This window comes from Conger conger, unplaced genomic scaffold (genome assembly GCF_963514075.1).
Source record: "Conger conger unplaced genomic scaffold, fConCon1.1 SCAFFOLD_74, whole genome shotgun sequence".
Lineage (NCBI taxonomy): Eukaryota > Metazoa > Chordata > Actinopteri > Anguilliformes > Congridae > Conger > Conger conger.
In genome coordinates this window covers 6965-20391 of record NW_026890383.1, presented here as the reverse complement: position 1 = coordinate 20391, position 13427 = coordinate 6965, and the positions used below count along the sequence as shown (strand labels likewise).

At 48.1% G+C, this 13427-nt stretch overlaps 1 protein-coding gene across 5 annotated transcripts in view; it reads left to right on the top strand.

Moving 5' to 3' along the window:
- hycc1 (hyccin PI4KA lipid kinase complex subunit 1) overlaps positions 1-10007 on the top strand; it is a 30060-nt gene extending 20053 nt beyond the window's left edge. For 3 of the 5 annotated variants that reach the window (XM_061230176.1, XM_061230175.1, XM_061230177.1), the window contains one exon: positions 7532-10007. In XM_061230176.1, coding sequence (XP_061086160.1) covers positions 7532-8022 — 491 coding nt within the window. In that variant the 3' untranslated portion in view covers positions 8023-10007. Of the gene's footprint in view, positions 1-3321; positions 3556-7531 lie in introns of all 5 variants that reach the window. The other 2 variants (XM_061230178.1, XM_061230179.1) reach the window with 1 other exon arrangement.
- Positions 10008-13427: the final 3420 nt, after the last annotated feature.

Here is a 13427-nt window from a genome sequence, read left to right as displayed (position 1 = left end):
CCACATCATTACCACCTACTCATCCCCATCACACAGCCCACATCATTACCACCTACTCATCCCCATCACACAGCCCACATCATTACCACCTACTCATCCCCATCACACAGCCCACATCATTACCACCTACTCATCCCCATCACACAGCCCACATCATTACCACCTACTCATCCCCATCACACAGCCCACATCATTACCCCTCCTACTCATCCCCATCACACAGCCCACATCATTACCCCACCTACTCATCCCCATCACACAGCCCACATCATTACCACCTACTCATCCCCATCACACAGCCCACATCATTACCCCTCCTACTCATCCCCATCACACAGCCCACATCATTACCACCTACTCATCCCCATCACACAGCCCACATCATTACCCCACCTACTCATCCCCATCACACAGCCCACATCATTACCACCTACTCATCCCCATCACACAGCCCACATCATTACCACCTACTCATCCCCATCACACAGCCCACATCATTACCCCACCTACTCATCCCCATCACACAGCCCACATCATTACCCCACCTACTCATCCCCATGACACAGCCCACATCATTACCCCACCTACTCATCCCCATCACACAGCCCACATCATTACCACCTACTCATCCCCATCACACAGCCCACATCATTACCACCTACTCATCCCCATCACACAGCCCACATCATTACCCCACCTACTTATCCCCATCACACAGCCCACATCATTACCCCACCTACTCATCCCCATCACACAGCCCACATCATTACCACCTACTCATCCCCATCACACAGCCCACATCATTACCCCACCTACTCATCCCCATCACACAGCCCACATCATTACCACCTACTCATCCCCATCACACAGCCCACATCATTACCCCTCCTACTCATCCCCATCACACAGCCCACATCATTACCACCTACTCATCCCCATCACACAGCCCACATCATTACCACCTACTCATCCCCATCACACAGCCCACATCATTACCCCACCTACTCATCCCCATCACACAGCCCACATCATTACCCCACCTACTCATCCCCATCACACAGCCCACATCATTACCCCACCTACTCATCCCTATCACACAGCCCACATCATTACCACCTACTCATCCCCATCACACAGCCCACATCATTACCCCACCTACTCATCCCCATCACACAGCCCACATCATTACCACCTACTCATCCCCATCACACAGCCCACATCATTACCACCTACTCATCCCCATCACACAGCCCACATCATTACCCCACCTACTCATCCCCATCACACAGCCCACATCATTACCCCACCTACTCATCCCCATGACACAGCCCACATCATTACCCCACCTACTCATCCCCATCACACAGCCCACATCATTACCACCTACTCATCCCCATCACACAGCCCACATCATTACCACCTACTCATCCCCATCACACAGCCCACATCATTACCCCACCTACTTATCCCCATCACACAGCCCACATCATTACCCCACCTACTCATCCCCATCACACAGCCCACATCATTACCACCTACTCATCCCCATCACACAGCCCACATCATTACCACCTACTCATCCCCATCACACAGCCCACATCATTACCACCTACTCATCCCCATCACACAGCCCACATCATTACCACCTACTCATCCCCATCACACAGCCCACATCATTACCCCTCCTACTCATCCCCATCACACAGCCCACATCATTACCACCTACTCATCCCCATCACACAGCCCACATCATTACCCCACCTACTCATCCCCATCACACAGCCCACATCATTACCCCACCTACTCATCCCCATCACACAGCCCACATCATTACCACCTACTCATCCCCATCACACAGCCCACATCATTACCATCTACTCATCCCCATCACACAGCCCACATCATTACCCCTCCTACTCATCCCCATCACACAGCCCACATCATTACCCCTCCTACTCATCCCCATCACACAGCCCACATCATTACCACCTACTCATCCCCATCACACAGCCCACATCATTACCCCACCTACTCATCCCCATCACACAGCCCACATCATTACCACCTACTCATCCCCATCACAGCCCACATCATTACCCCACCTACTCATCCCCATCACAGCCCACATCATTACCCCACCTACTCATCCCCATCACACAGTCCACATCATTACCACCTACTCATTCCCATCACAGCCCACATCATTACCACCTACTCATCCCCATCACACTGCCCACATCATTGCGTGTGGTTGTGCAGCAGAGGCTTGGGGTCTCCATTCACAAAGTGGAGAAAGGGAGCGTAAAAGCTTATACTGGGTGTACGGAAGAGTGCAGGGCTTCTGTGTAGGTAGAACTCGTCATTAAGTCATCTCCTTTTCATCTAGACATCTGATTACCATTAATTTATTCTGTCATCTCCTATCATTCATCATCACACATCATCAAACCTTTGCTGGTAACTGATTTCCGCAGACTACTTTTTGATTTTTTCAACCTAAGAACGGCAATAACCCTGAATACCCCAGCAATATATGAACAGTGAAGTCAATTATGTAACCATCACGATACGGATGTGAGCATTCACACTGATGAACGATAATGGTGCAAAAGTATGTAGAACTGACATGGAATTACCAAAGCGATGTGTTTAGGACAGACTGTGCCAGGCCTGTAAACTCAGGGTGATGTGTTTAGGACAGCCTGTGCCAGGCCTGTAAACTCAGGGTGATGTGTTTAGGGCAGACTGTGCCAGGCCTGTAAACTCAGGGTGATGTGTTTAGGACAGACTGTGCCAGGCCTGTAAACTCAGGGTGATGCGTTTAGGGCAGACTGTGCCAGGCCTGTAAACTCAGGGTGATGTGTTTAGGGCAGACTGTGCCAGGCCTGTAAACTCAGGGTGATGTGTTTAGGACAGACTGTGCCAGGCCTGTAAACTCAGGGTGATGTGTTTAGGGCAGACTGTGCCAGGCCTGTAAACTCAGGGTGATGTGTTTAGGGCAGACTGTGCCAGGCCTGTAAACTCAGCTGAACTGGTGGGCTGTAGGGGGGATATTAGCGCATATTTGAGGTCACTACAGCGATTGCGCAACACTTTGGCTGTTTCACATTTAAACACATCACCGTCCCGTTTCCATCATCATTTTGTGTTTTGTTTTGATTTTGAGTTTTGCATATAAATGTTGTTTGTGGCCATTGCATGTGTGTGTGTGTGTGTGTGTGTGTGTGTGTGTGTGTGTGTGTGTGTGTGTGTGTGTGTGTGTGTGTGTGTCTGTGTGTCTGTGTGTCTGTGTGTGTGTGTGTGTGTCATTTTCACCCCCAGAATCTCAGGAGAACAGTGTTGACGCGGACTCCAGCCCCCCCGGGGCGGTGCCTGAGATTAGCGTGACGGTGGCTAATGGGGAGGCTCAGAGGCACAGGACAGACCCCGCCCCAGGGCTCACCGAGCCGGGGGCGGAGTCTAGAGCTGAGGTCAGGAGGCAGAAGTCCATCAGGAGGCTCCTGGAGGATGGGGGAGGGGCCACTGGGCGGGTCCAGCACTAGACCCCGCCCACAGGTACTGTGTGTGCCAGGGAACTGCTGCATGGCCTAGCTGACTAACTCCCTTCAAAACAGGCCACACCCACCTGGGCAAAGCTAGCACACCTGAAGACCACTCCCCTTACCTGTCTCACCCAGGTGACCTGCTAGGGGCTGCTCGGTACTGTGGGTTCCCCGTTTCTCATCGGCAGAACCCAGGATTGGGTTCTTAGGCCGGTTTTGTTTAATTTGTGATGATCCCCTGCCTCAGCCTGAGGTTCTGAAGACTGACGGCTCTCTTGGTATACAGTTGTGTTCAAGTAAATAGCAGTGCGTTAAAAAAAGTGAATGAAGTGCAAATATTTTTGAATAGCTTTTAGTTCCATATTTCAAATGTAGTTCCAAATCAAAGCATTAGCTAATTTGATTTAACTTCACTTTAAATTACTGAACTAATATTTAGTTGCATAACCATTGTTTTTAATAACTTCTGCACATCTGCGTTGCATCGAGTCAACCAACTTCTGGCACCTAGAAACAGGTATTTCAGCCCAGGGTGAACAAACTACATTCCACAGTTCCTGTGAAGTTTGGCTTCAGAAACTGCATTTTTAATGTCACCCCACACGTTTTCAATGGGGTTGTGCTGGCCACTCCATTCCCTCAATCCTTTTTGTCTGGAGCCAAGATGTTGCTCGCTTACTGGTGTGTTTGCGGTCATTCTTGAAACACCCATTTCAGGGGCATTTCTTCGTCGGCATACGGCAACATAATCTCATTGAGTATTTTGATGTATTCAAACTGATCCAAGATCCCTGGTATATGAACCCAACACTGTAGTATGAAAAACATCCCCATACCATGATTTTTACACCACCATGCTTCACTGTCTTCACAGTGTACTGCGGCTTGAATTCAGTACCTGAGGGTCGTCTGACGTACTGTCAACAACCACTAGACCCGAAAATAACAATTTTACTCTCATCAGTCCACAGAATGTTACGCCATTCCTGTTTGGGCCAATCAATGTGTTCCTTGGTTAATTTTTAACAGATTCTGCATATGCCCTTTTTTAAATAATGGTGCTTTACAGGGGCTTCTTGCTGATAGCTTAGCTTCGGTCAAACGTCTTCTGACTGGAACAGCACATACAGGTAATTGTAGATCATCTTTGATCTTTCTGGATCTGATGAGTGGCTGAATCTTTGCCATTCTGACTATTCTTCAATCCTTTTTAACAGTAGTTGCTCGTTTTCCTCTGCTTGTTTCAGGTTTTTGTTGCCATTTTAAAGCATTTGAGATCATTTTAGCTAAGTGTCCTATAATTTGCTGCACTTCTTTATATGTTTTCCCCTCTCCAATCAACTTTTTAATCAAATAACGTTCCTCCGAACAATGTTTGGAATGGCCAATTTAGCAATTCAGAAGGAAATATATTTTATAACAATGTGTTTTGCTTCCCTTCTTCCGTAATAAAGTACAATTAATGACACCTGTTTTTTCACAGAATGAATGAATTCTCTAATTAATTTGAACACGCCCCTTTCAATGAATGAGCCAATTACTCAGAACAAGCAGCATGCTTGTCATGACAGTTGGGTCTGTTGTTTTTCTATTACATCTACTACATCTACAAGTAAAGTATTTGCCATGCAGAAATATCACTACTACTAATAACAGTGGTTCATCAAGTTACTGATGTTGTGCTGCTATTTTCTTGAACACAACTGTACGGTCAGTTAGGGTTAGGGTTAGCAGTCTAGTAGCAATCAGGTGTCACTTAAACTGCAAAGCATGTTTCTTCAGTTAGCCAAAAAGAACCTCTGGTTTACATGTGGGATGGTGAAGAGTAAAAGAATAATAATTTGGAACAATAAACCGCTGCCTGATTTTACTGAAACTGAGGCATTCCATGTCAATTCAACACACTTTTGGGCCGCATTGTCACTGATTTTTGGTATGCTGGTTTGGCCTTTTCAGAATCCCCTGGAACCGAAATCATACTCATTGTTATCATATTGTTAATCTGTGAGAATAATCCGTGAGATTAACAAAATGCACTACTTTGCGTGAGTTAAATGTCTGTTACAATGAATCTGTATGTGATTAAAAGCAAACCTGAACTCTAAATGGTAAACATGAGACCTTTCTGCGCATTTTAAAGCAAGATTGCATTTTTGCTGTTTATAATTGAGAAAAAATGGAACAGGGCCCCATGTAAAAGGAACCCTTTTGGATTATTCTGTTACTTTAAAAAAAATAAAAAAAATAAGATGGTTACCAAGGCCCAGACCCAGGTGATTTAATCGTTAGGGCTTCAATGAGTCAGAGTATAATTCCAGGGCTGAATTATTTTGACTGAAGTAACTCCATGCCTTCTGAAGTGTCTGACTGCACTGGATGTGTTAACAAGCACAGGTTCCTCCAGTGAAGTGTCTCCCTGCACTGGCTGTGTTAACAACCACAGGTTCCTCCAGTGGCCTCACCAGCATCGGGCTTCCGGTCTTCAGCCGGGAATCATTTTGGTTCCGGGTTTTCTTAAGGTCAATTCGGCATACCAAATCTCATTAAAATCTGTGCAGTCCAAAAGCGTTTTGAATTGACATGGAATTACCCAAGAGTTCCTTCTTGTATAGCCTTGATCCATCTATAAGAGCACATTGACCCTCCTATAAACTCAGGGTGATGTGTTTAGGACAGACTGTGCCAGGCCTATAAACTCAGGGTTATGTGTTTAGGGCAGACTGTGCCAGGCCTGTAAACTCAGGGTGATGTGTTTAGGGCAGACTGTGCCAGGCCTGTAAACTCAGGGTGATGTGTTTAGGACAGACTGTGCCAGGCCTGTAAACTCAGGGTGATGTGTTTAGGGCAGACTGTGCCAGGCATGTAAACTCAGGGTGATGTGTTTAGGGCAGACTGTGCCAGGCCTGTAAACTCAGGGTGATGTGTTTAGGGCAGACTGTGCCAGGCCTGTAAACTCAGGGTGATGTGTTTAGGGCAGACTGTGCCAGGCCTGTAAACTCAGGGTGATGTGTTTAGGACAGACTGTGCCAGGCCTGTAAACTCAGGGTGATGTGTTTAGGACAGACTGTGCCAGGCCTGTAAACTCAGGGTTATGTGTTTAGGACAGACTGTGCCAGGCCTGTAAACTCAGGGTGATGTGTTTAGGGCAGACTGTGCCAGGCCTGTAAACTCAGGGTGATGTGTTTAGGACAGACTGTGCCAGGCCTGTAAACTCAGGGTGATGTGTTTAGGGCAGACTGTGCCAGGCCTGTAAACTCAGGGTGATGTGTTTAGGGCAGACTGTGCCAGGCCTGTAAACTCAGGGTGATGTGTTTAGGACAGACTGTGCCAGGCCTGTAAACTCAGGGTGATGTGTTTAGGGCAGACTGTGCCAGGCCTGTAAACTCAGGGTGATGTGTTTCTTCTGCACTGTTCGCCTGGCCCCAGTGATGTCTTTTCCTAATGGCGGCTGAAAGCTTCTTCCTCATTGACCAAGTTTAATCACTATCCTTGCTTGCCTCCTGATAAAAAGCGCATTATCCAGAAGATGATTTCAGCATTTCTGTTTTAATTTGCATGCCATTGCTGCTTCTGCTGGAATCAGGCCCCACATTTCTTTCTTTCTCTCTCTCCTTCTCTACCTACATGCTGGATGTACGGTCATGGGCACCTCTCCATGTGGTTTCATTAAATATAGTGTAAATATAGTGTAGTATAAACAAAGTAAACACCAGTGTCCTGGCTAAATTCCCAACCCTGGTTCTTGACCTAATCATCTGTGGATTTAATTGCCCCCCCCCCCCCCCCGTAGCTGGAGTAATGTAAGGGGTGTGGACTGGCCTGTCCGCCATACCTTGGCTAGCCCAACACTGCCGCAGTCCTGCAGTGGCCAGCACTCTTTCAGCCAATTTGTTCAGATTCATAAGGGTGTTGGGTTTAGGGTGGCAGGGGTCTTATAGGGGTGTTGGGTTCAGGGTGGCAGGGGTCTGAGTTTCCGCTGTTTTTATCAGATGCAGTGGACCTGGTTTCCCCGGAGGACCTGGCGGAGATCACGGAGGTGGACGAGGGCTTCTGCATGCGATCGGCCGGCGATGCCCCCCCCTGTGTTACCATCAGTGCCGCTCCGGCCGGGGGGGGTAAGATCGCTCCTTTGGGGGGGGGTAAGAGTTCGGGGAAGAGCCAGCGCAGGCTGGGCGGGGGCGGGGGGAGGGCCAGCCGGGACGCGGGTGGGCGAGCGCTGAGTGAGAACCTGGAGCTGCTGTCTCTGAAGAGGCTAACCCTGACCTCCAGCCAGTCGGTGCCCAAAGCCACCGCCCTCACCGCATCCCAGGCCGGCCCTGTGGGCTTCTCCCGGTCCTTCGAGCAGGTGGGCCATGTGCTCACCGCTGGGCCCCCCCACAGCCGCTTCTCTGCCTGCAGCCTCCAGGATGAGCACATCAGCCCTGCCCAGCACAAACGCCCCTCCCCCAGCCGGAGTGTCCACCTCTCCTCTGACCTCTGACCTCTGACCCCTGACCCAGCACAAACGCCCCTCCCCCAGCCGGAGTGTCCACCTCTCCTCTGACCTCTGACCTCTGACCCAGCACAAACGCCCCTCCCCCAGCCGGAGTGTCCACCTCTCCTCTGACCTCTGACCCCTGACCCAGCACAAACGCCCCTCCCCCAGCCGGAGTGTCCACCTCTCCTCTGACCTCTGACCCCTGACCCAGCACAAACGCCTCTCCCCCAGCCGGTGTCCACCTCTCCTCTGACCCCTGACCCAGCACAAACGCCCCTCCCCCAGCTGGAGTGTCCACCTCTCCTCTGACCCAGCACAAATGCCCCTCCCCCAGCCGGTGTCCACCTCTCCTCTGACCCCTGACCCAGCACAAACGCCCCTCCCCCAGCTGGAGTGTCCACCTCTCCTCTGACCTTTGACCTCTGACCCCTGACCCAGCACAAACGCCCCTCCCCCGGCCGGAGTGTCCACCTCTCCTCTGACCTCTGACCCCTGACCCAGCACAAATGCCCCTCCCCCAGCCGGAGTGTCCACCTCTCCTCTGACCCAGCACAAATGCCCCTCCCCCAGCCGGAGTGTCCACCTCTCCTCTGACATCTGACCCCTGACCCAGCACAAATGCCCCTCCCCCAGCCGGAGTGTCCACCTCTCCTCTGACCTCTGACCCCTGACCCAGCACAAACGCCTCTCCCCCAGCCGGAGTGTCCACCTCTCCTCTGACCTCTGACCCCTAACTCCCTACCAGTCAGAGTTGCCCCTTAATGCCCCCTATCCTGGGCAAAGCACATACCAGCCCCCTGCCTCACCTGCTGCCTAAAAATTTGACTCCACTTTCCCCTGACTGCCCAGAGCCACTTCTGACTGCCCAGAGCAGCTCATGGAAGCCATCACTCCCACCTGGCCATGCGCTGCAGACATCCCTCATTAAACGGCCCCTCCCCCATCCAGGCCTGCACTGCCCCCAGTGGCACTGAGCCGTAACTGCAGCACCTTAGAAAATGTTTTACATGTTGGAAATGTAAATCCTCCCTTGAGTGCAGTCCTTGTGTTTGATGCCCCCAGGTACTGTGCACACCTGTTGGAATTATAAATTGTGTATGTTTTGACCTGCAAGGTACTGTGTACTTTTTCCAGATGGAGGGTGATGTTTCGCTGTTGTATTTCTAAACCTGTGTTCCCAGTCTGTGGGAGAATCTTGAGAGATGCTGTGTGTGCAAAGGAATATTCTAGAGAGACAAAGTATTGGAAAAGTATAGATGCTCTGTGGTATAAATGTGATACATGGGCACAAATTGGAAGTCACTCCTGTTTTAAGTACGGCAAAACAATTGTTAATATTACAAATAAACCACTCTTCTATGGAGAGTTTGTCTCTTTCCCTTTAACCCAAAAGCCCTATGAATTAGGAACCAAAAATAAGTCCTTGTTTACATGAGTAACTGGTGCCGTCACACAGTAGAAGCAATACCACTGTTATGCTCCTGAGTTCTGTGGTTTGTGCGTTGGGTTTTGGGTTTAGTATTATTTACATGCTGTATAAGAAGGGGAGAAATGGCCGTGAGGTTTTTAGAGCGGACACCCCAGAAAGCCAAATTCACCCTTTTTCATTTATTCTTATTCAATCCCTTCATCTTTCAAATGTACAATTTTTACTATAGTCTGGTGTTTGTTTACTTTGGTTTTCATCTTTTTCTAATAAGATTGATATGAAACCAAGCACTGTGCTACCTTTAACATCAGTTTAAGAAAGATGTCCTCCTTTTTGTCAGTTTTGGTAAACTTAGAGATACATATGTATTAGGTACGTTTCCAAGAGATGTCATATTTTTGTGAGTAGGTGACACAGTAACAATCAAAATCTGTATTTTTGTTTACAGAAAGTGGAAATACTCTTGTGAATTGTACATATTATTGTACTAAATTTTTTTGCATTTTGTCTGAAAATAACTGCTTTTGCTTCACAAAATAAAGTGTTTATATATTTCAAACATTCTAGGGTGTGATCAATTAAGTGGTTTATATCAGCAAGCTTGGGGCAGGATTGGATGTGGGAGGCGATGGTTAATAGATTTTTACTTGTGCACACACACCCTCTAATGAGACCAGGGGCCTCATTTATAAAACTGCTTAGGATTCACGTCAAAAGGTTGCGTAAGCATGAAACCTAGGACGTGCGTACGCAAAAAAATATTCTGATTTATAAAACAGTGCATACGCACGTCCCACGCCAGTTTTCCTTTATAAATCACAATCAACTCTAAATGTGGCGCAACTTTGCCAGCTTCATGTCCCGCCCACAGTTGCCTATAAATAGGCAGTGAAACACCCCTAATGAATATGCATTTCACGAAGACGACAATGGCAAACACTGAAACGAAGGCCAAGAAAAGGGATTTCAACCATTTGATTGCCTCTGAAAAGCTACAGGTGTGGGAATCATCCTGATTGATTGTAAATGACGAACAGTTCTGCACAACGAATGTGATGACGATGATAATAATAATAATAATAATAATAATAATAATAATAATAATAATAATAATACACGTTATTTGTCTAGCACCATTGGAAAAAAGCATAATATATGAATATGATAACAATATATGAAACTATGCTCGTATCTGCCCGACTGACGCATTGTAAACGGCATCAGTGCAGCGCAATTTGTCCGACTCTTCACCATATTATTTATGAGAATACATTTAATATTGTTTAACAATTCGTCTACATATTTGAGGGATTATTTTACAACATCTCCGTTTATATTTATCATCCTAAATCATATTTTTTGGGCACTCCAGGGAGCATCAATCAAACAGCTGTTTGTTTATTCGTTGTGAGAGGCTTTTATCCATTTTTGCAAATGAACTCTTCGTATATGGTACGTGACAGGTAATATTTCATTACATTACATTACATTACATTGCATGGCATTTAGCAGACGCTCTTATCCAGAGCGACGTACAACAAAGTGCAAATTAAACACAAGAACAAGTGCAAAGAGGACCTGAGAGGACAGTATAGTTCCGAGTCCTAGTGTAAACATGCAGAAAAGAGTACAATCAACAACAATCAATTTCGATTTATTTTACACAGTGGTATCTGTGTAATTTTCGACTTCTCTCGTCGCCAAATGTTGTGTTGCACTTAGGAAGGGAGAGAACCCGTATAACGAAATTCAACAACACAACACTTTAATAAGTATAACAGGGACGAAGCACGTCCTTATAGCAGCCATACCCAGCCACAACTCCCGGCAAATCTTTATACCTTTTTAAATCCTGTTTCACTTCCCGTTTTCCTGGTCTTACGTCACGAGCATTAAAGGCACAGTTTCTCATTTCTACAGTTAATGTGCGTACGCATGGGTCAGAGTTTCCGTGGAGGACCGCACATTTACCGGTCAAGTTCGTTTTTTATAAATGCCAAAGTTTGCTTAGAAAGTGGCGGACGCATTCTTTTGTGCCTACACAACGTTTATAAATGAGGCCCCAGGTCTGTTCTGTGTAGAAAAAGCTGTTTCTTGCACTAACTGTAACATGGACATTTTTATTGATGGAACTTTGATTGATTTAATTCAGCACAGCTTGAATATACTGTTTATCAACAGCAGTGTGGAAAAAAATGAATAAATAAATCCGCAAAGCATCCTTCCATCCTTTGAGGTGAGGGTTTGTTAGGGTTAGTGTTAGGGTAGGGTTAGGGGGTTAGGTCGAGAGAAGTGTGATGAGTTTTCAACCCCAAGGGGGAAACAAAGCACTATGCCCTGGCACATGGGAACATCCCCCCCCCCTCCCTTCTTTCCAGTCATCAAGAAACTGCAAAATCAATAAGGGTGAATTTTTAGTTTAAAAATTTGAAGAATCCAAAAAGACAAACTGCCTATTAACACTAATTCAAATCCACAATTATGATATATCCCCCAAACCAAAGCTGGACAGTACAGTCAGGGTAGGTTGCAGCTTTAAATTGAAATTTAAGGTAAGAATGGGGTCAGGTCATATTCAGCTGAGGTTAGGGTTGGGGTAAGAGTGGAGCTGGGGTTGATTGGGGTTGGGGTGAGAGTGGAGCTGGGGTTGATTGGGGTTAGGGTGAGAAGGATTAGGTTGGGGTAAGGGTTGGGCTGGGGTAGGTAAGGGTTGGGGATAGGGTAGGACTGGGCTAAGTAAGGGTTGGGGGTAGGGTAGGACTGGGGTAAGTAAGGGTTGGCTGGGGTTAGTAAGGGTTGGCTGGGGTAAGTAAGGGTTGGGGTTGAGGTGGGAATGGAGCCAGGGTAGGTTGGGGTTAGGGTAAATGGGATTAGGCAAGGAATAGGATTGAGGTGAGGGTTTGTTAGGTTTAGGGTTATTGTTAGGGTTAGAGATGAGGATTGTGGATCACTCCATCCTCCTGTCTGCCCTGTCAGCAACGGGCATCTGTGGCACAGCCCTGGGCTGGATTGAGTCCTACCTCTCTGGTCGCTCCTTCCAGGTTGCCTGGGCTGGTTCGGTATCGACACCTCGGCCCCTCGCCACAGGAGTTCCCCAGGGCTCAGTCCTTGGCCCGCTTCTTTTTTCTCTTTACACTCGCTCCCTTGGCCCTGTGATCACTGCACATGGGCTATCCTACCACTGCTACGTGGACGATACCCAACTCTTTGTCTCGTTCCCGCCGTCTGATATGCAGGTTTCAGCCTGTATCTCTGCTTGCCTGAGGGACATCCAGAGCTGGATGGACAACCACCATCTAAAGCTCAACCCAGGCAAGACTGAAATGATATTCATCCCTGCTAATACCTCTCCCCATCTGGATCTCTCCATTTCCCTCGGGGATACCACACTCACGCCGTCACCCAGTGCACGGAACCTCTGCGTGGTGATGGACAGCAGACTGTCTCTTTCCGAGAACATTGTGGCGGTGACCCGGTCTTGCAGGTTCTTCCTATACAACATACGGAGAATCCGCCCCTTTCTCACCCCCTACTCGACCCAGCTCCTGGTCCAAGCGATGGTTCTGTCCCGCCTGGACTACTGCAATTCCCTCTTGGCTGGCCTCCCAGCGTCCGCCATCAGACCCCTCCAACTCATCCAGAATGCAGCAGCTCGTCTGGTCTTCAACCTTCCCAAATACTCACATGTCACCCCCCTGCTTACTTCCCTCCACTGGCTGCCTGTCATGGCTCGCATCAAATTCAAAACATTGGTGCTAGCCTTCCAAGCAGTTAAGGGGTCTTCCCCAGCTTATCTACAAAAAATCATCAGACCCTACACCCCTGCCAGACCTCTTCGTTCTGCCTCCACAGGCCGCTTGGCACCTCCCCCTCTCCGAACCTCCACCTCACGCTCACGACTGCTGTCTGTTCTGGCTCCACGGTGGTGGAACGAACTCCCCGTTGAGGTCAGAACTGTAGAATCTCTCCCCACCTTCAA